The 25,517-nt window shown below is 41.0% G+C and overlaps 2 protein-coding genes across 5 annotated transcripts in view; both read right to left on the bottom strand.

Moving 5' to 3' along the window:
• The window catches only part of LOC308289024 (hexokinase-1-like), a gene marked incomplete at its 5' end in the record, with an annotated part of 40,236 nt that extends 32,387 nt beyond the window's left edge, over positions 1-7,849 (bottom strand). Inside the window, 2 exons of one of the 2 annotated variants that reach the window (XM_080730537.1) lie at positions 4,614-4,831; positions 7,710-7,849. In XM_080730537.1, coding sequence (XP_080586663.1) covers positions 4,614-4,793 — 180 coding nt within the window. Of the gene's footprint in view, positions 1-4,613; positions 4,835-7,709 lie in introns of both variants that reach the window. The other variant, XM_080730536.1, reaches the window with a different exon arrangement.
• A 1,261-nt stretch (positions 7,850-9,110) lies between these two features.
• Positions 9,111-25,410, bottom strand: LOC308289023 (hexokinase HKDC1-like). 3 transcript variants are annotated; one of them, XM_080730533.1, is made up of 21 exons: positions 25,104-25,410; positions 23,664-23,949; positions 23,220-23,377; positions 22,927-23,049; positions 21,962-22,057; positions 21,693-21,792; positions 21,198-21,381; positions 20,414-20,569; positions 20,048-20,281; positions 18,943-19,084; positions 18,255-18,411; positions 17,655-17,794; positions 16,759-16,878; positions 16,165-16,260; positions 15,792-15,891; positions 14,801-14,910; positions 14,388-14,548; positions 11,948-12,103; positions 11,050-11,137; positions 10,792-10,937; positions 9,111-9,767 (listed from the first exon to the last, which is right to left on the bottom strand). In XM_080730533.1, exons 1-21 carry the CDS (start codon positions 25,164-25,166, stop codon positions 9,626-9,628), a joined length of 2,958 nt encoding a protein of 985 aa, XP_080586659.1. In that variant the 5' UTR covers positions 25,167-25,410; the 3' UTR covers positions 9,111-9,625. The 3 variants fall into 3 exon arrangements, with proteins under 3 accessions (XP_080586659.1, XP_080586660.1, XP_080586661.1); XM_080730534.1 differs by having other exon boundaries at positions 14,388-14,545; XM_080730535.1 differs by having other exon boundaries at positions 23,787-23,949.
• Positions 25,411-25,517: the final 107 nt, after the last annotated feature.

Below are 25,517 nucleotides of genomic sequence, written 5' to 3'. Positions count from 1 at the left end.
TTTGCCCACGTTGAGTCTCTCTCAGCCCGTAGCAGACGTCAAAATATCCTTACAGCACAATCCACACTAAGACTGTACAGCACACTGCTACCACATTTACTCTCCTCTCTCTCTCCTCTCTCTCTTTCTGTAAGTCAGGAAGTGTAACTGTGAGACTGCAAGGCAAGCTAAGCTGCAGGGGGGGAGGAGGAGAAGGAGGAGGAGGAGGAGGAGGAGGAGGATGAAAACCTGAGCCCTGCCTACTACTTGTCTACTGATTGGATAGATCTGCTGCTAGCTGGGGGTATGTTCCACACCCTCTCGTCTGTGATTGGCTAATGTGCCCAAAGACAAACCTACGGGGAGGGCGGGAGACATGCAGCAAAGAAGAGAGGGAACAGAAGAGACAGAGAGAGGAGACAGAGAGAGAGAGGGTCATCCAGAAGGAATGAGAAACTTAGGAGAAAGAAAAAGTGAGGACTTAAAAGAGGTAGGAGGTGGTAGGACACGGCAGCTGTTGTTTTACACTTTGAAGTCGAGTCATGCCGTTACATGCCATTCAGATCATAGCAAATAAACGTAAAGCATGGCTTGTGCACAGGGGGTGGGGTCTGGGGTGTCCTTACATCACCTTGGAAACCACTCTCGAACTGTCTTTTTGTTTCAGAGTCACTGGTTTCCAAGGTGGGGTCTGCGTTCCCCAGAGGGGACCACAGCTAGAGCGTATGGTTATTTGGGGCCAGTCTACAATGTTAGTCATTTGATGTCAGTCATCTATGACATCGGGTATCTCCATGTTTGACAAGGTTACAGCCTGATTCGATCACCATTGACTTATATTTTAAAAGAAATGTTTTAGAAAAGTTTCCAAAAGTCTGCTGTTGATCGGTCCAGCAGTTTGCAAGATTAGCCCAGGAATCACAGACAGACTCACAGACAGTAGATAGCCTACTCTTCTATACGTCTCAGCCCCGGCAAAAGTGTGACGTGACGGACAGACAGACAGACTGACAGACTGACTGACTGACTGACTGACTGACTGACTGACTGACTGACACACAGCCGGTGGAGCTTTTCATAGTAGCTTCGCGATAAATTCCTTACCAAGAAATGTCTTCACCAATGTGTTTGTAAAGGTGTAAAGCCCGTATCAGAGTCGGGTCCGCGGTGGAAGGCTATCCACCGCGGTGTAGTGCCGTGTAGTCTTTTTGAGCGTTAACGTTGAAGTTTTATGACTCAAAAAGACTACACGGCACTACACCGCGGACCCGACTCTGATACGGGCTTAAGTAGTAACACATCTAACAAAAGTTTTGAAAAATCTCCCAAGGGGAATTTTTGACAGCTGCTGAATGTTGGGGTACCATTACCCTTAAGTAGCATGATGTGAGGGGTCAAACTAGGGGTTTAAAGGTACCCCAACTTTAAGCAGCAGTCAAAAATTCCCCTAGGGAAATTGAATTTCAAACTTTGTTAGATGTGTTACTAGACACCTTTACAAACACATTGGTGAAGACATTTCTTGGTAATGAATTTATTCCCAGATTTGATTAATATCCCCTGAGACCTAGGAGCCACTGCAAGTACTTTATCTAGCAATGGTTGGCAGATGATCCAATTGGAATTCTGGTACCTAGACTAGACCCCAAATATTCATTTAAAATACTATATACAAACTATATAGAAGCATCTCTGCTAGCCCAGAGTACATGGAAACGTCCAACCTTGAGCTTGATTTATATTATGTTATGCGTCAGAATTGCGCACCAAATATAGCGCACACTCACAACGCTACACAGCCAAATCAGAATTTATACACAGTAAAGGTTATTTTTGTCACAGTACATTTGTACATACATGAAATTTGTTCTCTGCATTTAACCCACATCCTAACTACTAGGAGCAGTGGGCGCTATTAATATAGCCTGGGGGAGCAGTTAGGGGTATGCCTCTACTTGGCAGTGCTAATAAATCAAAATATGTACAGTACCAATACAGTACTCCTGTTACTCGAGTCAACAGAATTGCTCAACAGATTAAAACTCTGGTTAGTTACTCAATAGACCAACACTCCTGTTATTCTAGTAGTCAATAGCATAGGTTCACAAAGTAGGGTTTGTGGACCCCCAGGTGTCCTTGAGGGAGTTCCAGGGGGTCTCAACCAAATTGAGGAACATGTTCCTGCATCGAGTCGGTTGGGTAATTTGTCCAGAACCGGCAATTGTACTGATATGTCTTATATAGGCATGTATGGAGATCCGGCTGTCCAGAACGGCCGATGGGCATAGTGGTCTGATATGCTCATATTTGGACAGATACAGACATCTCCATATATGGGCATAAAAGACACAGACAGACAGACAGACGGGTACAATGGGTATTCTGACAATAGGCACAACGGTATTGTGGGTGTTGGCACAAGTTAGAAATGCATTCATTTCCAACTTGTGTCATTCCTGAGTAGGCCGGTGCCGTTCGAGTCTAATCTAACTACAAGAATGGGTCCTTGACACAAAAATACATCTATTTTAACATCCTAAAAGCCTCAACACTTTCTGTCAGTGTGCGGGCCTTTTCCGTTTGTTCTGGCAAATATATGACAGGTGTCTTATAGGAATGACACGGAAGGATTTAGTCTGTTCAACTTTACTCTGTTATGCACAAAAACAATACATATTACTGCATGTTTTTACAAGTGTGTGCGTGTGTGTGAGTGTGAGTGTGAGTGTGTGTGTGTGTGTGTGTGTGTGTGTGTGTGTGTGTGTGTGTGTGTGTGTGTGTGTGTGTGTGCATGCGTATGTGTACTTCTATGTGCTATGCATGGAACTTTAATATCATTATGTAAATATTTAAATATGTGTGTGAGATAAAGACGCAGGCTCAAATGACCCACGTGACGCACAAAAGGATGAGAACAAAACTCTCTATTTGCATGCTGCTGTGTTGTAACAGTCATTCAAATGTATCTACATGTGTTGTAACAGATGCATTGTACTGTACTGTACTCATAAACATACAGACGCACCAACGTCAAGGCACAGCCTCACTTATCAACTGCTCAGAAATGTCACAAGGTTATAATTGTATTTAGCTTTAGTTTAAATTTTGATTTCATAAAAACATATATTCTTTTCAATTTAGTTTAGTTTTTATTGTTTGTATATTTTTTGTTTTAGTTTATATTAGTTTTAATATTAGTTTCAGTTTACGTAGGTATTTGTCAAGGGCAACATTTCAGAATAGGTATAGTGCAAACAAGGTAATTGTCTCACAATAAATGTTATGCTTATTATGTTGATACATTTTACCAAATTAATAAAGACTAAAACTAAAGCAATTTTTGCATATTGTTTTTTTTCTTTTTTTATATATAGTTAGTATTGCAAGTAGACAAATTCGTTTCACCACCGAATTTGTTTCACTACCGAAAGTACATTTATTTTAATCAGTTAAAGGTTAGAGTGTTTATTCAGTAACAGTGGTCTCCCTGTATCTCCAGCTCTTATATAATAAACAGAAAATAAATTTTCAGGTGGGTGGGAAAATGTCAGCCAATCAGGAAAGAGTATCCATGTATCAGCTTAAAATGTGTGTTCCACTTCAAATTTAGTCTGCTCATTTCTTGGTGCCATCAATTCCATTTTCACTTGTTTAATCTGTATTCTGTGCAAGTTATCTTTCCTGATTGGATAAAATAGCTATACCGACCTGGAAATGCATTCTATGCAAAAGAGCAGGAGAGACAGGGAGACTCATGTATTTTCAGAATTAACACTTATTTTAACAACAAAATATCACCTACCGTACCGTAACTAAAATGCTTGTTTGTTTGTTATTGTTAAGGTTGTTGTTATTTGTAGTTAACCCAAATAACCTTAGTTGGGACTTTACTATTACAGGTGCCTGTGAAAAAACATTTAAAACAATACGATATGGGACAGTTGGGAATGCTTCTAGCAGTAATTACAGTCACAGTAAATGTAAAGCTTATCCCAGACTACACCAACACTATAGCATCAGCTGTGTGGCATCTTAACCCATCAAAACCAAGAACGCTGTCATTTTAGACTTTTGTGTTGGCTATTAAAAAATCACACCCGTGTGAACTGAGCGGTGGTCGTGGAGGCTGTGCAACAACATACTGGGTGGGTGCAGCGGGGTTAATGTGCTTTACAATGCTGTAGTTTCTTCACACACTCTAATTTATTTGACCCTAAAACATTCAGTTTGTTAATAATAATAATAATACTTGACCACACATGCTGACCCACCCTTCCCCCCTGTGTGTGTGTGTGTGTGTGTGTGTGTATGTGTGTGTGTGTGTGTGTGAGAACAACAGCGCCCCTCCCTTAACATGTGTGGTCAGAAAAGGCTTGAGGCTACATACACGGACGGCCGGACGCATACACACACGGCCGGTGTGACCACCGCTCAAAAATAGCAGATATACAAGCTCACCGCAAGCTATACATGAGCTATTTTTTAACACATTTCAAAACACTGTTGTCTTAAATGTGCTCTATAAATAAAGTGTATTGGATTGGATTGCTAATTTTGCAAATTGTATAAACAGCTTATTTAGAAGGCATTTGTTGAATTGTCCTCAAGTCGAGTGGCCAGTTAGACTGCATTACCTCTGCTGATGAAGACTTCCCACCCTCCACAGGTGGCTGTTTCCAACAGGTGAGACGTTGGCGGAGGCCATGTCGCCAGTGCTTTGGGGCATCAAGGTGAATTGGTTTACTGATGCTGACGCTGCGCACTGGGGTCTGAATGGGTTCCAATCGCAGCTTCCATACTCTGTGCAGAGCCATGAGCAAGGCTGCTTTACAACAAAACAGTGATGGCCTATCTTCTTGGGAAAAAATAAAAAAGAAGTTCAGACAAAAAGACACTGGTCCAATCCAAACAGAACACAGTGAAACAGAACAGAACAAAGTGATTCAGATCTTAATGTGGACCTATTTGTAGAACCAATATTTCAGCTGTCCTGAACCAACAGTACAGCAGGACTCACAGGCACTATAGCTGTGTGTGTGTGTGTGTGTGTGTGTGTGTGTGTGTGTGTGTGTGTGTGTGTGTGTGTGTGTGTGTGTGTGTGTGAAAGCTCTTATTGTTAACTTACAGGAGGCAAAGACTGACACCTACACACTGAGACACATACACACACACACACACACACACACACACACACACACACACACACACACACACACACACGCGCGCGCGCACACACACACACACACACACACACACACACACACACACACACACACACACACACACACACACCTTGCACCCTGAGGAATGCCCAGTCAGGAACCAAAAAGAAACTCCATTTGAACAGAAATGTTAATGAGATGCTGAGCAGAGAGTGAGATGTAGGACGATAAAGAGAAGCAAGAAGGAGAACAGTAGAGACAGGAAAGAGGGGGAAGAGAAGGGGATGGAGAGGAAAAGAAGACAAACTGTGTTGTACAGGAAGACAAAGAGACAGAGAGAAAGAAAGTCATGCTGCCTGATCTGCGATGCCAGCAGCCCAGCTATGTGTGTGTGTGTGTGTGTGTGTGTGTGTGTGTGTGTGTGCGCGTGTGTGTGCGTGTGTGTGTGTGCGCGCATGTGTCCAGTTTTACTGCACTTGATTGACACACGTGTGTGTGTGTGTGTGTGTGTGTGTGTACATGTGTGACATATTACTGTAGCCACCAGCTGGCAGCATTGTAACGTGTGTGTGTGTGTGTGTGTGTGTGTGTGTGTGTGTGTGTGTGTGTGTGTGTGTGTGTGTGTGAGAAAGAGAGAATGAGAGAGACCTGTAGCCAGCAGCTGGTAGTATGGTAATGTGTTAATCCCTTACACAGGTGTAACTAGTATCTCACACCCAGCATGCAACATTACTGTGCTTGTCTGTTTTCTTTATACAGTTGTTTTTGTCCGTAACTGGAAATTATACAATTGCAATTCTGAGTACTAGAATTAAGAAATACATAATTGTATTATCAATTAAAAACCTTTATAGGAAGAGAGAAAAGCAAGAGCAAAAACAAAAGAGTTAGTAGTTTTATCCTATCAATAATAAAAAAGACTGACTTTTGTTCTTCATTAATAATAATAAATGCTGCTGAAGCGGAACAAAACTATGTTTGCCCTTATGTATCTGTACACAAGATGTAACAATAAAATACAACCTTATGTATCTGTACACAAGATGTAACAATAAAATACAACCTTATGTATCTGTACACAAGATGTAACAATAAAATACAACCTTATGTATCTGTACACAAGATGTAACAATAAAATACAACCTTATGTATCTGTACACAAGATGTAACAATAAAATACAACCTTATGTATCTGTACACAAGATGTAACAATAAAATACAACCTTATGTATCTGTACACAAGATGTAACAATAAAATACAACCTTATGTATCTGTACACAAGATGTAACAATAAAATACAACCTTATGTATCTGTACACAAGATGTAACAATAAAATACAACCTTATGTATCTGTACACAAGATGTAACAATAAAATACAACCTTATGTATCTGTACACAAGATGTAACAATAAAATACAACCTTATGTATCTGTACACAAGATGTAACAATAAAATACAACCTTATGTATCTGTACACAAGATATAACAATAAAATACAACCTTATGTATCTGTACACAAGATATAACAATAAAATACAACCTTATGTATCTGTACACAAGATATAACAATAAAATACAACCTTATGTATCTGTACACAAGATATAACAATAAAATACAACCTTATGTTTCTGTACACAAGATGTAACAATAAAATACAACCTTGAACTTTTGGATATTAATGTTAACCACATGAACCCTAGTGTGCTTTTTTTTGGCAGGTCATGCTAATTTCAGCCAATCAGGAGTTAGATTGGGAGTACCCATTTCACAGCTTCAATATTATAGTGTTCCAGTTCCAATTTTGTCTGTGCACTTCCACTTTCATTTGTTAATCCCAACTTCACTCGTTAACCCCAATTTCACATAATCCTCTATATTTATGAATTCTCTCTCTTCTGATTGGATAAAATTGGTATCCCGACCAGAAAATGCATTTTCTGTTTACTAAATATCTAGAGAGACAAAGAGACCCCTGTTACTGAACATGTGGCAATGATTGATATCAGAACAAAAATATCACTTCAGCTTTGAAACTGCAACTTTACCATTTTACAACAAAAAAGTATGTGCACATTTCCCCACTCTTTTTAGAGAAAATCTAGCCTAGTAAACTAGACTACTCCTGCCTTCTGAGAGTCTGTTTTACGAGGCTAGAGAAAACCCTCCCCCGGCCATGGCAGAAAGTGCCCAAATGGTGCAAAAATAATTTTGTGTTGTATTGACCATTTAAAGTAGTTCTCATAAATCATATGCAAAACATATCTTAAAAGAAAATTGTACCCTCCGAAGTGAATATGTAGTCTCTAAGATCAGGAGGCAAAAAGTCATTATGATTATGAATAATTGACTTAAAGTAACACATTGGAATTCATTTTAATTAACATTGTAAAACTGTAATTATGTAAATATATTATTGTTTATTGCCATACAATATTGTCTTCTCTTAAGTGGATTGTTTCTCCTAAGCACTACCAATTATACCAAATGTAAGTGGAAAACTTATCATTTCATTACATTGTGTTCACAACTTTTTCAGGAATATAAAAAAATTTTGATCAATTTACCTCAAAATCGTTTTGGTGGAATAACTTGACCTTGATGAGATGAGATGAGATGGTGAAATCTTGCTTTGAACAAGGAGTGGCAGCAGCCATGAAACGGATTAAAATAGCATTTGGTGACATCTGGTGTTTTCTTGGAAGAAATACATCTGGGAGGGGAAGGGGGGGGGGGGGGGGCGTTTAACCCCCACACTACCCTAAGGAAGAAGCAAAACAGACCAGAGAAAACCAAAACAGACAGTAATAATGCACATTTTATAATTCAGCATACAAACATGTCACTCACAATGAGAGAAAATAAAAGTACCAACAACAAAGAGAGGTGGACAAGCAGCTAGCCAGTTATCCGCTTAAACGTTACATTGATGGAATTTATTTGAATAGTTTTTATTTCATTTATGGAATTCTTTAAAATAAAGTTGTCTTTTTTACATTTAAAAAAAATCTTTTGAAAATAATTTAAGTATATTTACTCACGAACCACAAAAGGAAAAACAGGTCTGCAACCCACAATTGGGTCCCTACCCACTGTTTGGGAACCAGTGCTCCAGACAGACATTCAGGTAGACAGACAAACAGACGATCACAAGGACTGGCAGAGCATCCAGAACAACACAGAACAATCACTGCTTGTATTCCTTGTTGGGGTGTTCAGTCAGCAGGATTCCTCAACTCCTCCATCTTTTTATCAGTGCTCACATACTGCATCACGCATACGCACAACAGATACTGTACACACACAATGAGAAGCACAAACTGGACTTTCTCTCACTCTCCCCATTATCCAATACAAAACACATAATAAGTATTCTGGAATATTCTGCAAAAACACCATATAAGTCATTAAAAACAATATCATTCAATTGCGTTGTGAGAGAGGAATTCATGAATAAGATGATTAATAATATCCAAAAATCCAATTTGAAATTACCGTATATTGTTATACAGTTTCTTAACTGTCAGTAATTCCAGTAGATACATTCATTTACAGACAGTGTATGGATGATTCCATAGGCCTAAACAGAATAAACACATTGTATTAAAACACTAGTTTCAAAAGAAAATAGCATCACTTTTTAAATTAGACTGACTTGACTTAATGGATATGTTTTAGTACAGAATGGAATGCATAGAAAACCGTAAAAATGCCCTTTTCAATTTAAAAGGAAAAACAAAATATATTAATGAACATGAGACATGGTACTCTCTGGATCGCAGGGTAGAAGAGCCTATTTTGGATTCCTGCTGTATCTGTATTGGTGCACACAGAGAATCATATACATAAACAATACAATCACCCTGTCACATCTTCTGGAGCTAATAATACATTCTATAATGCAGTTAAGTTGTGTGATGCTGGCCCAAGTACAGTATTATGAGTACTTCAAATGAGTTGTATATTAGTTTATACTTTGTCATAACGTTTCTTTTATTTTGTCATACACTAGCAAGGTCACTTGGTGAAGCCTTAAGCTTAATACATTTTCCACCATGTCGGTGTTTGCCAACAAGAACTGCTAGCACGCTGTAAAATTGTACTATACCATATAAATTAGGCTTTAACATATCACTACTACTCTTCTACTACTGCTATTGTGTAAGACTTGACCAGCAACAGGGCAGACTGCGACCCACCCTGGATCGTTTGCAAAAATAGCACATAAAATAGCAAATGTGAACGTCAGGTTGATTGTGGTTAAGAAATGACCTCTACAGTGAAGGAGTGCAGGAGACAATTCTCTTCTTGAGATCAACCGTCCGTCACTGGGCAGGAAAGCTTAGCAGCAGTTTTGCGTTCATCTGTCTATGGACACTTGACAGTATGTGTTTAATTTCAACATGCTCCAATCACATAGACAACGTGTGCACCTTATGCAGGAATGCTAACCATAACCAATGCATCCTTTAGTTCCAAGTAGTTACATCATGTCCAGCTGCTCCTGTGTGGCCACAGCAGTGATGAGGGCCGCACCTTTCCCACTACCCTCCTCTGATAGGACAAAGTTCACATGACACTGAGGAGCCAGTGTCCTGACTGTTTCCTGGAGAACTCTGGAGAAACTGGAGGAGCAAAAATAAGGAGTTAAAGCTCTATATTCCTACCAGTGTCTTTGGTCTACCTATCTCTCCAGCTTTGTAAACAGAAAATAAATGTTCAGGTCAGGATAAGAATTGTATCCAATCCGGAGGAAGAACCCCAACAAGGATACTTTATCAGCTTCAATGTGATAGTGTTTCACTTCCAATTTTGTCTGCTCATTTTTTGTCTCATCACTTCCAATTCCACTTATTTAACCTGCATCCTGTAAGCTTTTTATCTCCAAAACGTTTTAAAAATGTCTTTAGGGTGATCCACATTCCTGAACAAACACTCTAGAAAGGATTGCTGTCGGAATATATATTTAAAAAAGTTATAGTTATACAAGCATATCATTTTAGCCAAAGGCTTTAGTCAGAGTGACAACAAAAGTGATAAAACAAAGTACCATAGCTGATCAATGCAAGCTAAAGAGTGAGAGCCAGTACATTCTGACATACCACGTGAGTGACCTTGCTGCTGATCTCAACATGCCAACATAGACAGAACTCTGCTGCCAAACACAGTTGCTGTGGATGGTTTAGAACGATTCATGAGGAGACACTGGAGTTTATCCAGGCACAAAGGAACCAAAACACAGAGCAGAAAACGGCACCCTTCCATGGTTTAAAGGGATAGCTCACCTAAAAAAAAAAAATCATTTTTTTCCTATCGAGACGATTACACACCCGATGGAAACCCAAAAATATCTATGTATTCAAAATAAATGCATACATATTTTTTTGTTTTTGTCGCATTCCTGAGCCAATAATTTGATGACTAGCAGTTGTTCCTTATGAAGACACAAAGTATCTCCTTTGTTCACTATGGAGACACAATGAGTCTCCTCAAATTATTGGCTTAGGAATGCAACAAAAACTAAAAAATATCCATGAATTCAAGTCTGCATGCGGTGAGTTGACCAAATGTTATTGTCTCAGCTGAATAACTTTGTGTAAAGATAAATACCCAAGTGATTATCTATATAGTTCTTGTTGTTAGACTCACTGTGGGTGCAGTTTGTACAGTGTTCCATCAACGCCTACAGTGACGTCCAGATGGTCCAATGATCGGTTCTCTCTGATCTTATCAGCCACAGCCGCCATTCCTGCCCCACACAGCTGGGCTGCACGACGAGACACAGCTCCACACACCTATATGGCAAAAGAACATTTTGTTGTTGTTGTTTGATTAAAAAGATTATGGAAAATATTTTCACACTGGTTAGTATTAATTAATTAATTAATTAATCTATCCATCTCCTACTTCTTTGACTATGATACTGTCATGACAGGTGCTGTCCAATCCCAGTTGTTGCAGGATGGATCTGACTTGCAGTAGAGCCAGACGGTCACTATAGGGAGACAAACAGAATTATTTTATAGACAAACACACAGATACATTACAAGTACACACCGGTAGCCCGACAGGCTTAAAGACCTGCTGAAAGGGCTTTTCGTGAACATATCTAGTGAAACAGTGGCTGGGTGTTTCGCAGTCAATCACAGCCATTATGTGATTTAAACTCTGGGTCGTACACCGCATCAAGGCAGAGCTGAATCAAGATTATGTTACTGCAACGCCATTTGGGGTTGCAGTCAAACGTTTGCATACTGTATGTTTGTAAACAAATGTTAACAAATATTTGTTTAGCTACTGTTTGTAAAGCTGCTTCTGGTCTGAATTCTACAGTGTAGCACTGCTGCCCTCTAGTGTCTAGTATACGCTAAGGAATCATATAGCTCTAATTAAAAAAGGGCTTGACAGTTGCCTGTCATCATATTATTGATTGAAATATCTGCTGGTGTAATCACGCATTTACAGGAAGTAATTCAGATTGGAATTGTAGCGACTTATGTTTTTTTTATTTTTTAGATTTATTTTTGGGCTTTTTATGCCTTTATTTGATAGGATAGTAGACTGACAGGAAATGGGAGAGAGATGGGGAATGACATGTGGCAAAGGTCGTCCGGATCGGGAATCGAACTGGCGACGCCAGCAGGTATCATAGCCTAGTATATGGTATGCGCCTTGACCACTAGGCCAGCAAGCGCCCGACTTACGTTTTTTTTTAACGAATCAGAATCTCTATGTAGTCACTCCTGTAAACAAAACACTAAATCACACAAACAACAAATCCCCAACAACACAGCTCTTATCTTACCTCTCAATTTGTGATAGGTACTTTGTGTGGAATATCCCAGGTGTTTTTAAAGGTTCAGTGACGTGTCCTCTGAACAGCAAGCCCCTCCTGGTCAAATCTAACAGGACCTGCCGAACCACCTCTCCTAGATACAGACCACTGGTCAGCTTCTCAAACCTGCGCGCGCGCACGCACGCACGGACACACACACACACACACACACACACACACACACACACACACACACACACACACACACACACACACACACACACACACACACACACACACACACACACACACACACACACACACACACACACACACACACACACACACACACACACACACACACACACACACACACACAGGGTTGTCACAATTAAAACATTTAAGTTGATGATTCATTGTCACACAAATGCGATTGTGTTTTTGGCATTGAACATTGGAACATACTATGTAGCCTTGGATCAAGACTATCATAGATGTATTTTACAGAGTCTGACTTTTACTTTCGTATTATATACGACAGTAAAATCAGATTCAATAAAATACATATAGAATAGTCTTGATCCAAGGCTAGAAAATATGAATATATATATATATATATTTTGCCTTTTAGGCTTCGTAATAAAGAAATTGCACAGGGCAGATATGACAACATCTTGAATATATAAAAAAATTACTGTCATACTGTATTTAATAATTGTATACTTTAAAAAAGAAAGAAAGAAAAAACATGGCTGACCTATAAGCTTGTAAATGAATGAACTGTTGTTAGTCCACTGGACTGTGAAGGATTCAAGGAAAGCTGAGGGTGGGCTGAGGAGACGCTAAACGGTTCTGGTGGGATTTGATCTGAGGCCAACAAACGCTTTGCTCAACTAGAGACTGATGACAATCAAACCGCTTTCCAACTGGGTGGAAACAATAAGAACAGTGTTTCCCCAAAATTGGCTCTGACTCATCCATCAGATATGTAGAGTGTATCTTAACGTTTCCTACAATTGTTTTTTTTTTATTCTTAAAATTCACAAAACAATTACATTGACATTTTCATGGAAAAGAAAATCAAACCCTCTTTTCCAAAAGTGTAAAAAATAGTGAGGGATTTGGTGTAGAGGTGAAAAAAACATGGGGACCAACATGGGGACCCGTAGTCAATGAAGTCTTCACTGAAGTGTATAGGGCCATTTATAGTTACGTATGGTTGATTTTGTGTACGTTTTGGGTGAGGAACTACGTACGGTAACTGCGTCGCCATTCATAGTAGACATGCACGTTATTTATGTGCCGACCCGCTCTCCGCTCCAATTCTGCTCCCGTTTGCGTCCGCGCGCCACATGAAGGTGGTTCTCACACGTGTAAAAACCGAAGCATTTAGCCAAAATATGTAGAACCACAGATTTTTGACCCGCCGTGATGTTTGGTACAGTATAAATACGTGGTAACAGTCTGGACTGGATCTGCTGTCGGCAACATTATAGCGGTAAATGCAACTCCGCGAGGATACACATTTAACCACATGGATGCGGACTCGGAGTAGGCTAATTATAACAAAACACACGTACACACCCGCTCATATATTGAACATAATTCCCAAGTAATAAATGAGGCGCATCATCATCTCTTCTTGTGACTTGTGTGCCTCTCTGTCTGTGCTCAGCTGATGACTGTTGATGCGTGATGAGTGAGGAGTCGAGGCGTCCTCTATAACTCTATGGGCGTCCTCTTAAAGTGGTTGTGTAACGACCTTTTTTCCGTTTCTTGATAAAATATATTTATTATTGGGACACACAGTTTGAGAACCGCTGTTAGATCAGAGTGTGAGCTGTGTGTGTGTGTGTGTGTGTGTGTGTGTGTGTGTGTGGGTGTGTGTGTGTGTGTCAAGCCGTCCTGTTGCGAGTTGCGACGTTCTTTTTTTTTTACCGTTTCTTGATACAATATATTTATCATTGGGACACATAGTTTGAGAACCGCTGTCATAGAGCAGAGGAAAAGTAATTTTCCTCACTACTGCGCCTATGTTTGACAACGGTGGCCGTGGGTACTTCTTGCTACGGATACATCTTCAGTCTGTTCAGTCCGTTCAGTTGGGTGCTGTCCGTAAGCGTCCGTATACGGAGATAAATCATCCGGAGTGTTACGTACTGGGAGTCAAACCGGACCAAACGGAGTAAAGTTCTCTCCCCCTCCGTTTCTTGTGTATTCCTGCGGTCCTTATGTACGACTATGCATGGTACTTTAGAGTTTGTTCAAAAAGCTAAAAATGTGTCGCTTTGTGCCGCATTTCGAGCTTGCATATCTGCTACTTTTGATGCTTTTGTGTGACGCTCTAGTATGATCAAGAAGGGCATTAGTTTACACAAAAAAATTATAATATGGAGAATAAGGATGAGTTTCTGCCCGACAGTGACACATTGATTTTTTACAGTATGTAGCTACAGTAGGTCTCTCTAACCTCTGTTTGCCATGGTTGAATGACTGCTGGTCCACTTGGCTGTCGTACTGGGTGATGACGTCATCGAGGCAGCCGTCCTCTCCCAGACTCCCCCACTCTGTGTTGATACACATCCTCTGCTTGTACCCATTCTTCTTCTCTCCCTCTCTACACACTTCCTTCTGAGAGCAGAGTGCAATATCATGTTTTAATGTTATTTTGAGGGCTTTAGTTGACATTATTTGACAGGTATACAGTGGAGAGAGAGACAGAACACACAGAGAGAGAGAGAGTGGGGGAATGACAAGAAGCAAATGTCTTGGCCGGCCCGGAATCGAACAGAGGACTTTCTGTCATACATTAGAGCCTGTGTGGTGTGAATGTGTGTGAATGCAAGTAATTTACATGGTCAAACAATGTGTCTGTTGAAATACCTTTTCCTCTCCTTCTTCCATCCTCTCCTCTCCCTCCAGCTTTCCTCCCACTCTGCCAACCTTCTGGATGTTCCTCAGCTCCTCCATATAACAAACATTACTGCCCGTCCCTGAGGAGCACAAGACTGCAGTGACATTCTGGTGGAAGAGACACTGTAAATGGCCGCTCTAAAAGCCTTTTTTGAGGCAGGCATTGACACTAAGGCTTGCCCACCTGCCCCCGGCAGGTAAATAAAACGTCAGGGCAGGTGAAGCTTGCTTTCAGGTTGCCCGACCGAGCAAGTGCTCATTTGAGAGGGGACACAAACGTCTATAAACACAACACAAGATATCTGTCTAAACACCTGAATGTGGCCAGTGCGATCTGTCTTCTGGTCTGTGGAATGTAAAATAAGAGCACTAATTACCTATAATGTGCTGTTTTTACTGTGGCTACTGTGTGAAACCATAGACATATTCAATCGTAGCTACAGTATGTAGGTATTTGGATTTGGAGGTATTGAAGTGTGACATTTTGAAATAAGTAAAATTTAGCGGTCATTAAAATCTTTACCTATCATCTTATAATGGACGATTTACTTTTCGGGCAAGTGGGCATGACCTCCAGGCAAGTAGAACATGACCTGTACTTGCCCAATGGGCAAGTGCCTCTGAGACCTTAGCGTCAACCCCTGTGAGGGTTAGTTTTTGTTTCGTTATTTAGATTGTTTCTTCCTTGACCACATCATCTTAAGAATGTCATTTAGAAAGCATGTTTAGAAAGGAGGATTGATGTTTACCTGGTATCCTAGTCTCTTTGAAGCACTACATTGTTTGCTTTGCACTCTACATACCGTATGTGACTATTTACCTTGTTGTTTGTTGACTAGGATTCATTGCTTATTCTGATTCGCACTTGTAAGTTGCTTGTGAACTTGTAGATCGTCTATTTTCGGTGGGCGACACCTGTACACAACTTAATAACGGTATAAAAAATATAATTTTTTATTACCAGCTATAAGTCCAATCTCACACTGTGGGTCTTCATAGGCGCAACTCATCATGGTTCCAACCGTGTCATTTACAACCGCAACTATGTCCAAGTCAAACTCCTGTTGGAGAAACACACACACACACACACACACACACACACACACACACACACACACACACACACACACACACACACACACACACACACACACACACACACACACACACACACACACACACACACACACACACACACACACACACACACACACACACCTCGATGCAGGTCAGAACATTTGTACGGTACTGTGAGGCAGCATCTGAATAAATGCCATCAGAAAATAAGCCTATTACTTTGCTGCACTCATCATCTCTATGGTGTTGTGACTTACATTGCGTCTCTTGATTGCATCTCTCAGCATGTCTACCACATCGTGTCCTTCACAGTCTGTGGCCTTGAAGCCTTTTGTCCAGCTCACTAATGTTCCCTACAGAACAAACAATGAACAAATAAGATCACACAGAATGTAGTGTAAGAATCTACATGGACACACAGTGGCATTAATATGCAGCTACATTAATTGCATGGCTTGCATCTTCGCCATTAATCATTTTAGAACATTTTCTCAATTTCCTTCAAATAAGTTACAGTATAATTAGAGTATGTTCCCTGTGTTCTGCCAGTGCTATAGTATGTGTGTTCCAATCATACTGTACCGGAAGACATGAGTAAAGAACAGATTGATTTAATAACAGATTAACAAATGTTATGCTAGAAGAACTAACTTTTGGTACAATCTTCATTAATGACCATTAAGAAAGACACTCACAGTCATGCATTCAAATTACAATTTCTGCATGCCTTTTTCATTTGCCTCTGCCGATATTAACTGTGAGGTGACTGTAGTTACAACAAGCTAAACCTAAAACTAATTGCACTCAAACTCCGCACACACTTTACTGATATAACAGGAAAATGTATGTACCGAGTCAATGGCTTGCTGCTGGCAGGGGAAGGAGAAGGTGAAACCCAGCGGAAGACGAGCATTCTTCATCCCCATGTAGTCCAGGAAGTCACTGATGCACTGGACTATATGGTCAAACAACTAGAGAGAGAGGAGGGGAGTTAATCTCCTAATACATCTTCAACATTAGAGGATTAACTAGTTCACAGCCAAATCGCCTTCCATCACCATTTTGAGGAAGCCCAGCCAGCCAGATCGCCAAACGTCGCCTTGGGGATCATTTTCTGATTTTTTTGGTATTTTTTTGAAATTTTTTGAGCTATAAATGACCATTCTAGGTTCATATAAGCTTAAGCTATAAAAATGCGCTGGAAATGACATCATCGATGACGTAACCCGGAAGTCGTTCGGCCATAACAAAGCATGGGCCTTTCCATAGCATTGAAAGCTGACGTTTTTCTTATCAAACTTTACCATATTTAGACGGATTTTCATTCGGAAAAAAATGGCAGGCTGACAGAGTGGTCACTCAGGATCAAAAACGAGTGTATATGGCGTGTGCACGACGTGCACTCGCTCCAGGATGGCTCCCGTTCGGCGGACCGGGAGCCATAATGGCGGCTCCATAGGCGGCCATTATGGTCCACAATGCTGTCCAGGCTGAGTCCAGACTGCAAGACCTAATCGTTGGGCACACTCTAGTGGTATAGTACGTGTACTACATTCTGCAATTATATTATCCCTGCTGGGATAGGCTACTGATAACTTGGAAATTAATAATATTCCTGGCAGTATAGGCGCACAAGCATATTGTAAATGGCTGGGAGAGAGTTTAACAATAGATTTACTAAAATGATTATGTGTTTATCTGTTTCCATAAGATGAAGCAAATAAATCATAAGTCTGTTTAATTCCACCTCCTCTCCTGTGCCTTGCATGATCTCCAGGGGTATGGGGTAGATCTTGTTGTAGAGTTGTACAGCACCACTACGAATCTTCACCAACAGAACTCTGAAATTGGTTCCTCCCAGATCCAAGGCTAGGTATTTACCATGCTCTAGGAAAAAACAAAACATGAACGCAAAAGTTAAACCAATATGCTCAGGGGACAACTGACCATCAACCCCCCCCCCACAACAAAGTGTTACACAGGGTCATGACATTAGCAGCCATATTTAGTTTGTTCCTATATAAACCTTGTTCATTTCATTGCCAGATAATAGCCTTTTATGTCCAAATTTCTACTTTCTATGTTTTTCTTTTGTCATTTAATGCTCTACTTCGTCATACAAGTGTCAGGCTGAAGTAGTGAAAATAACAAATCTATAAACTCACAGTACATCGCATCGTGATGCATTGTGAGATTGTAGATTATTTCTGAAAATCTTTGTTTCCATTTCCTGAAAAGTAACGGTTTCCACCCGACAGCAACTATTTGTATTCCAAGACAGATGTGTTCATGCTCATGCCTCTAGATCAGTGTAAATCAGTGGGTTTTTGACATTCTGGTCTCTAACCTGTGCCATCAGGGGTACGGAACACAAACGACGGCAGCATCTTTAAGGCGGAGGGGCCGTTACTCTTTAACCCTTCCTCTAACCCCGCCCTCATTCTGGCCTTGACCATGATAAGCTGCTCCTGGGTCAGTTTGAAGGAGGATAGCGTCTTGTCCACCTGCAGGTGATATTAGCATACACTTAAACACAACAAGCCAATGCAATTAGTATACACTTTAAACATCATCACTACTATTAGCATAGAATTAAAGAACATTTAGTGACATTAGCAAATAACTAGAACTGCACTCTGTCGAGGTGCCAACTTGCACCTTGTGCACAAGCGGGCCATCAAGTAGGTCATGTCTGTCCTACTTGTGCACCAGCAGAGTGCACCATTAGGTGCGCTCACCACTGGCGATGCCAGTGACATCACCACTGGCATCATCAGGAATGCTGGTCCCTCATTGGCTGTTAATGATGACGTTGCCAGAAATGCTGGTCCCTGATTGGGCTACGGTCTTAAACAAAGAAGGACACCGACATACATACGCAGCCGAGCACAGTACTTGCGCACTCTGCTGGCACACTTTTCTTTTTCTTTTTCAAATAAACATCTGTGTCCCTTTTATGCCCATCCCTGATGTCATCAATATGACATCAGACGTCTGAATAGCCGATCTATGCATGAAATACACAGCCAGCTAACCTGTTGTCTCTGTGATGCCAGTCTCTGTGCAACGGCTGTTACCACGGCAGCCCCCTTGCTGCTGCCACTCTCTGACAGAACAAACCGAACGTGACAGTCAGAAACCAACCGGCGCACCACCTTGTGGAGACGATTGGCATACCTGCAATTATTACACATTATTATTACTATTTTTATCATCATATTGTACAGTATCTTCCAGCATTACTAACTTGGGGAAATGTATATTTGGATTGGTCCCCATTTTTATCAGTGTTTACGTTCAAGTGCAGGGCTACAAGGCTTCATATTTTGGTTTGTTTGTTTGTTTGTTACCTTTATTTAAACTCGGAAATACAATTGAGAGCAAGCACTCATTTACAACGCAACCGAGATACAACAATGAACAACAACATATATACATATATACATTTACAGACATCATTTGAAATAATCAAAAAGAGAATACTTGAAAACTGTAGAAAGTTCAAGAAACTAAAAGCTACATTAATTAAAACATATATACAGTTTAGAACAAAGGTGTTAGAAACCATCATCCTAAATTAAAGGCCGGCAGATATTTTATTTTTAATGATTTTTGGAGCTTGTTCCATGCAAGTGGAGCACTGATAGAAAATGCTGCCTTGCCAAGCTCTGTATGAGCAAATGGAACCTCGAGCGTCAAAATGTCGCTTGAGCGCGTCTGATAGGGACTAGGGTCCAGATTCAGCATTGAACAAATATAGGGGGGAGCAATCCTGAGAGAGCTTTAAAAATAAAAAGATACCAGTGTTTATCACGCCTCTCAGATAAGGAGGATAAACCTGAGTTCCCATATAGTGTACAATGGTGGGTTCCATAGCTGTCACCAGTGATCCATCTTAGTGCTGAGTGGTACACAGTGTAAAGGCACTTTAAAATTGAAGGAGAAGCAATCCTATATATAATGTCACCATAATCTAAAACAGAGAGAAAAGTAGCTTCAATAATAGTCTTTTTACAGGATGGTAAATATTCCTAAACACTGATGGCCCTGCCATCTTTCTCTATACTCTGATCCATACAACATGCTTTGACCTCTTTGTGAGAGTTCTGATGCACGTGTGCCGTTTCTATGAAAACCTACTTTGGAAGTGTCCTGTAGACGGTTCCATCCACCCCCACTGTGATCCTCAAGGTCTTCAGCTTCCTGTTTTGTCTGACCCGAGTCAAAATGGCTGCCAGCCCAGCTGCAACTAGATTTGAGGACCTGAAGGAGACTACCGTGCAGACGTGCTGCACCGCAATGCAGTCATCAGACGACGGCGTCAAATCAAGGTCCAGAAGGATGTCTCTTGTGTTTCTCAGCCCATCTTTATACCTGAGAAAGACAAACAGATAAGACAGACGGAAGAATTGTACAGTTAGTACCATTTACAATTTTAGTTTTGACTGACTTATTATGGACAAGGACAGACGGACCAGGACAGACGGACAGATAGATAGGTCTTACTCTTCCATAGCTGCTATGTGTGCAGTGGTTATTTTCCCCTTGGTTCTCAGGGCGTCAGAAACATATCCGTCAAACAGCAGTCCTAGCTTGGCCATTTTCAGCACAACCAGCCTGACCAACTCTCCCATATACAGGCCACTGACAAGCTTCTCAAAGCTACAGGAGGACAGAAAGAGCCACAGACAGAAACGAGAGCAACAGACATTAATACAAAGAGTTTCTTTATATATTGTGTTGCAAAAAGGAATTTGGCAATAAAAAACAAGTGTAAGTCACTGGTTTTCAACCTTTTCAGGCCGCGACCCCCAAAATAACCATAATTTTAACTGGGGACCCCCCCCACCCTGACGAGCACTAAGAGCTGAGGCATTACATTTTGTATAACACGGTTCTATTGTGAAAATAGCAGATCTACATGCTCACAACGCGTTGTGAGCATGTAGATCGGCTATTTTCACAATTTCTGCCTCTAATGTTTGACAATTTGGCCAATGTTTAATTTGTCATTTTAAACGTATTAAAAAGTCCTTCAATTGTTACTTTAGAAATGTGAAGATACCCTCTGGCTCTATACACTTAAACTTTATGTTGGTTTGTTTACTGTTGAGTGAGAAAACAATGTTGCACATTAAGTTAATCATCTGGGGACCCCCCAAAATAACCCCCTTGGGGGTCCTGACCCACAGGTTGAGAACCACTGGTGTAAGTCATATGAATTGACATAATTCATGACATTACACTATGTTATGTCATAGGTTCAAATAAGTGTTAAATGAAACGCTACAGTTGTTTCCCAGGGTTCCTTGAGGCTGCGTCAATCTCCCTGTCGAACTCTGTTATGTAATCCTTCAGCGCCCCGTCATCTCCGAACGCCCCCCACTCTGTATTCACACACATCCTGCCCTCGTCTCCCTCCTCCAGCTCAATGTGACGGAGCTCCTCCATGTAGCACGCATTGGTACCTGTACCTAAACACACGCACACGCACGCACACGCACACGCACGCACACACACACACACACACACACACACACACACACACACACACACACACACACACACACACACACACACACACACACACACACACACACACACACACACACACACACACACACACACACACACACACACACACACACACACAATTTAACCACTAGAGGGCGCACCAAGCTCTTTCAAAAACTAAACTCATCCATTCAGTACATACAAAACTGGAATGGTACTGTTAGAATGAGATTCCCTTCTCAGCATTTGACATACAAAAAGTGACACTAACCAATGATGAGACCCACTTCACAATGCTGGTCGTCAAACCCACAGGTCATCATAGTGCCCACTGTGTCATTAACTAGGGCTAACACCTCTATGTCCATATCCTGAAGAGAGAGAGAGAGAGAGAGAGAGAGAGATCAACTCTGTATCGTTGGTTTTTCATAGGTTCTACATTTAATTAATTTAAATGTATTATCTTATAGTTTTGCTGGGTGTTGTGGTGAGTTATGGGTAATGTAGTTGATAGTGTTGCACAGCAGTGCTGTCCCATACCCCGGTCCTGTTGATTGCTTCTGTGAGGGCCTGCACCACATCTTTTCCCTGGAGACCCCGGGCCCGGTAATTTTTACTCCAGTTCAGCAACACTCCCTATAAAGAAGGGAAGAGCGGAGACTGAGGACAGGACAGGATGATTTACAATATAGGCATTTAGCAGAGGCTTTTATCCAGAGTGACTCACAAGAGGGAATGAGAGTAAGCATGAACCCTAGTCAACAGCAAATATACAGTACAGTAAGTAGAGTGCAAAGTAGGGATGGGACGATAAGCGATATTATCGTTTATTGTGATAAAAAAAACACTTGCGATAATTGTATTGTGGAGATTTAATATATCGTGATATCGTCCTCCGTCATGCACTGGGATCAATTCACCTTTTATTTGCCGAGCTGCATATCCAAATCAGTCACACTTGTACCCTCTATAATTGGTAAAAGGCACTTATAACATACATACTTGATGCAGTCTTTTTTTTCACTCTCTTTCAAATGTCTTTGCCAAAAATGTTCCGCCCTGGATTATGGATTTTGATTATTGCGATAATATTGTAAATCACGATTTCTTTTGTCACAATAATCGTGATATGAAATGTTCATATCGTCCCATCCCTAGTGCAAAGGGCCAAAGGGTGTAGTGCCTCAAATAAACCAGGATACCACTAAACAACAACCTCGCATCTGTCTAAAGTTTAGACAGATGCTAGGTTTGATGTGTAGACTCTAAACAATATGCTATCTAAACAACAAGGACCTTGTTGTATCAAGATAAGATGGATTCATAAGCCTCATGGCACACTTTATTTCACCAGCACAAATTAGTAACTTGCGCCTCAGTAGTTTTTTTTATCACTTCATTTCTATTGGCATTTTAGCACATTGATGTTCTTTTACCACTGCGTGAATAGACTACAGTAGAAGCCACCAGGTAAATATTGGTTTTACCATGCACTATCACATTACCTGGTCCAGCGCTGACTGTTGACAGGGGAAGGCGAAGGTGAAGCCCAGAGCATGTTTGTCCTCCAGGCTGATGTTCTTCTGATGGAGGAAGTCCTTTAGACACTCTGACACATGGTCAAATAACTGACCCAAAAACAGATGGAAGGAGAAACAGACAGTATGGATCATTAAATATGAGAAACAGATATACTGTATATATATATTCATCCTTCTCTTTTCTAATCTCACTCATTTCTCCCTCTCTCCTCCTTCGTCTGTCCCATTTTGCGATCTTCGTCTGTCATTCTCCTCACCTCAGTTCCCTTCCCATTGAGAAGCTCCTTAGGCATAGGGAAGATCTGCTCCTCCATCTCCACTCCTCTCTTTCTCCTCCCTGCATCCTCTCTCACTTTGACTTGGAGCACCTTGAACTGGGAGCCTCCCAGATCCAGCGCTAGGAACTCTCCATTCTCTGACAGTTCAGAGAGAGAGAGAGAGAGAGAGAGAGAGAGAGAGAGAGAGAGAGAGAGAGAGAGAGAGAACAAGACAGACAGGCTTACAGACAGTATTTACTGATTAACTCAAACTTAAACTGATATTCCTGCTACGTCAGTGTTTGCAAAATCTTGGACCAGAACACAGAGCTTTGTTGCAGATCCTATAAACTGAGTCAACTTGTTTAGGAGCTTTACCGATTTTAACAACACAATGTTTTTGTCCGGACAAGTAAAACTTGTTATAAAACCTATTTGGTTAACCTAGCTGTTCACAGACGGACACACGGACGGACAGGGTGCAAAACATCAGCCATCTTTGGGCCTGGGGAAGACAACAATCAGTTTGGGTCATTGGTCTCCCTGAGAGTCCTCTGGTAAAGCCACCTGAGCCATCAGGCGTGGAGTGGACGTGTGTCGGCAGCATCTTAACCGTTGCCGTGGAGTTCGTTTCCACAGCGAGCCCCTTCTTCATTTCACCTAAGAAACGAGTCGAGATGTCCATAAGCTGGTCATCATTGAGACGCATGGAGTACAGAAACCTGTCCACCTGTAAATCAAACAAAAAATAAAAGGAACGTAATTGATCAACAAGGAGGGAAAGGTTTTCCATCACGTGAAAGCTGGACTCCAGAGGGGTTAAATGAACCGAAAGACAGAGAGCGATAGAGACAAGAGAAGGAGAGAGTATGCTATTCAGGCAACCTCAGTCCTCAGTGGTAACTACTGGGTCCATTTGGTTATTTCCGCTCTCAGTAGCTAATTTATATAATTATGTATAATTTATAAACATCACTGAGGATTTTATTGTGTAGTAGAGTGATGACTTTAAAATCATCATAAATCCACCCTCTCTTCTCCTCTTTCTTAAAATCCTGTCAGCAGGTTTCAGAGGAAGAGTCCTTCCTTCCTCCCTTTAGTTCTGAAGCTCATGTGCTTTGTTCTCCCCCTCCAGGCCAAATAAAACAAATAGAAAATAAACATGTTTGGAGATGTTTTCTTAACCCATTGTATTTCAGAATGCAAGGCTGCTGTACAAAGCTTTACCAGCTGCTGCAATTTAGTGGAAAACTATTTTGCAGTTATGCTTCAAGGCTCTGTCATTGCAATACATTTCAGAATGACATGTCTAATCCAAGGACAACATTCAATGGAATGTGATCTTGTTTTAATCTGAAAAGATTGACCGGTAGTGGGACTGATCATACAACATGTATCACACACACACACACACACACACACACACACACACACAGACACACAGCATTCACTGCAAGCAGGGCCACAGAAACAGAAGAGAGGGAGCTAGATACTGTATACTGTAATTTCTTTCTCCATTTCACTCACATACACAGTTACACACAGTCAAACTGTCACCATAGTGACACCTTTATGGGGACAAGGTCCTTTTGGTCAAACACCTGACTGGGTGCCAGTGTGAGGGTGGGTGTCTCCCTCCCACCCTAAAAATGAGTAATGGCATTGCCTCGGAATAACGTTAATCATTTCTCAGAAAAGACACTCTTCTTATCTCTGAAAGTTGTCTTAATCAACCCAAATCAGTCACACAGATGAGAAATCATCTTGCACTTCCTTTGTGCCAATCAGTGAAATAGTTTCCTACTCTATAAGACGAATGTTTCTTACAACTTCACTGCCAGTTATGTTTGTCAGAAATAAATGTTATACACCAGTGTTTCTTACCTTTTTTGTGGGGTCCTCCTGTAGTTTGGAGAAGTAGAAGGAGAGAAGATGAACAGCAAACATCTTGACTAGTAATCCTCCACCATGCAAGTCTTGTTTCTGCAATTGTCAGAGCAACCTTTCCTCTGTGTACAACGAACACTGAGCAAAGGCAGATTAAAGTCTTCTCTCTCTGCGAACATTCAGTTGATCATTAACAGCTATTAAACTGACTATAAACATATAGTTCCAGTGTGTGCCTTGGTCTCTTTTTCACCTCTTCCTTCCCTATCTCAGAGTTAAACGGCTGATGACCGTCTCATTTACCTGCTGCTAACAGACTAAATGAATGGCTGGCTTGGCAGTTAAATCCTGACCAACCCATTCTGACTCAATAATTAACCAACAAGCCAAACCCCCCATTCTCCTCCATTT

This window comes from Nannobrachium achirus (assembly GCF_963921795.1).
Source record: "Nannobrachium achirus genome assembly, chromosome: 7".
NCBI lineage: Eukaryota > Metazoa > Chordata > Actinopteri > Myctophiformes > Myctophidae > Nannobrachium > Nannobrachium achirus.
The sequence above is the reverse complement of the archived record's forward strand: the minus strand, read 5'-3'. Positions and strand labels throughout refer to the sequence as shown.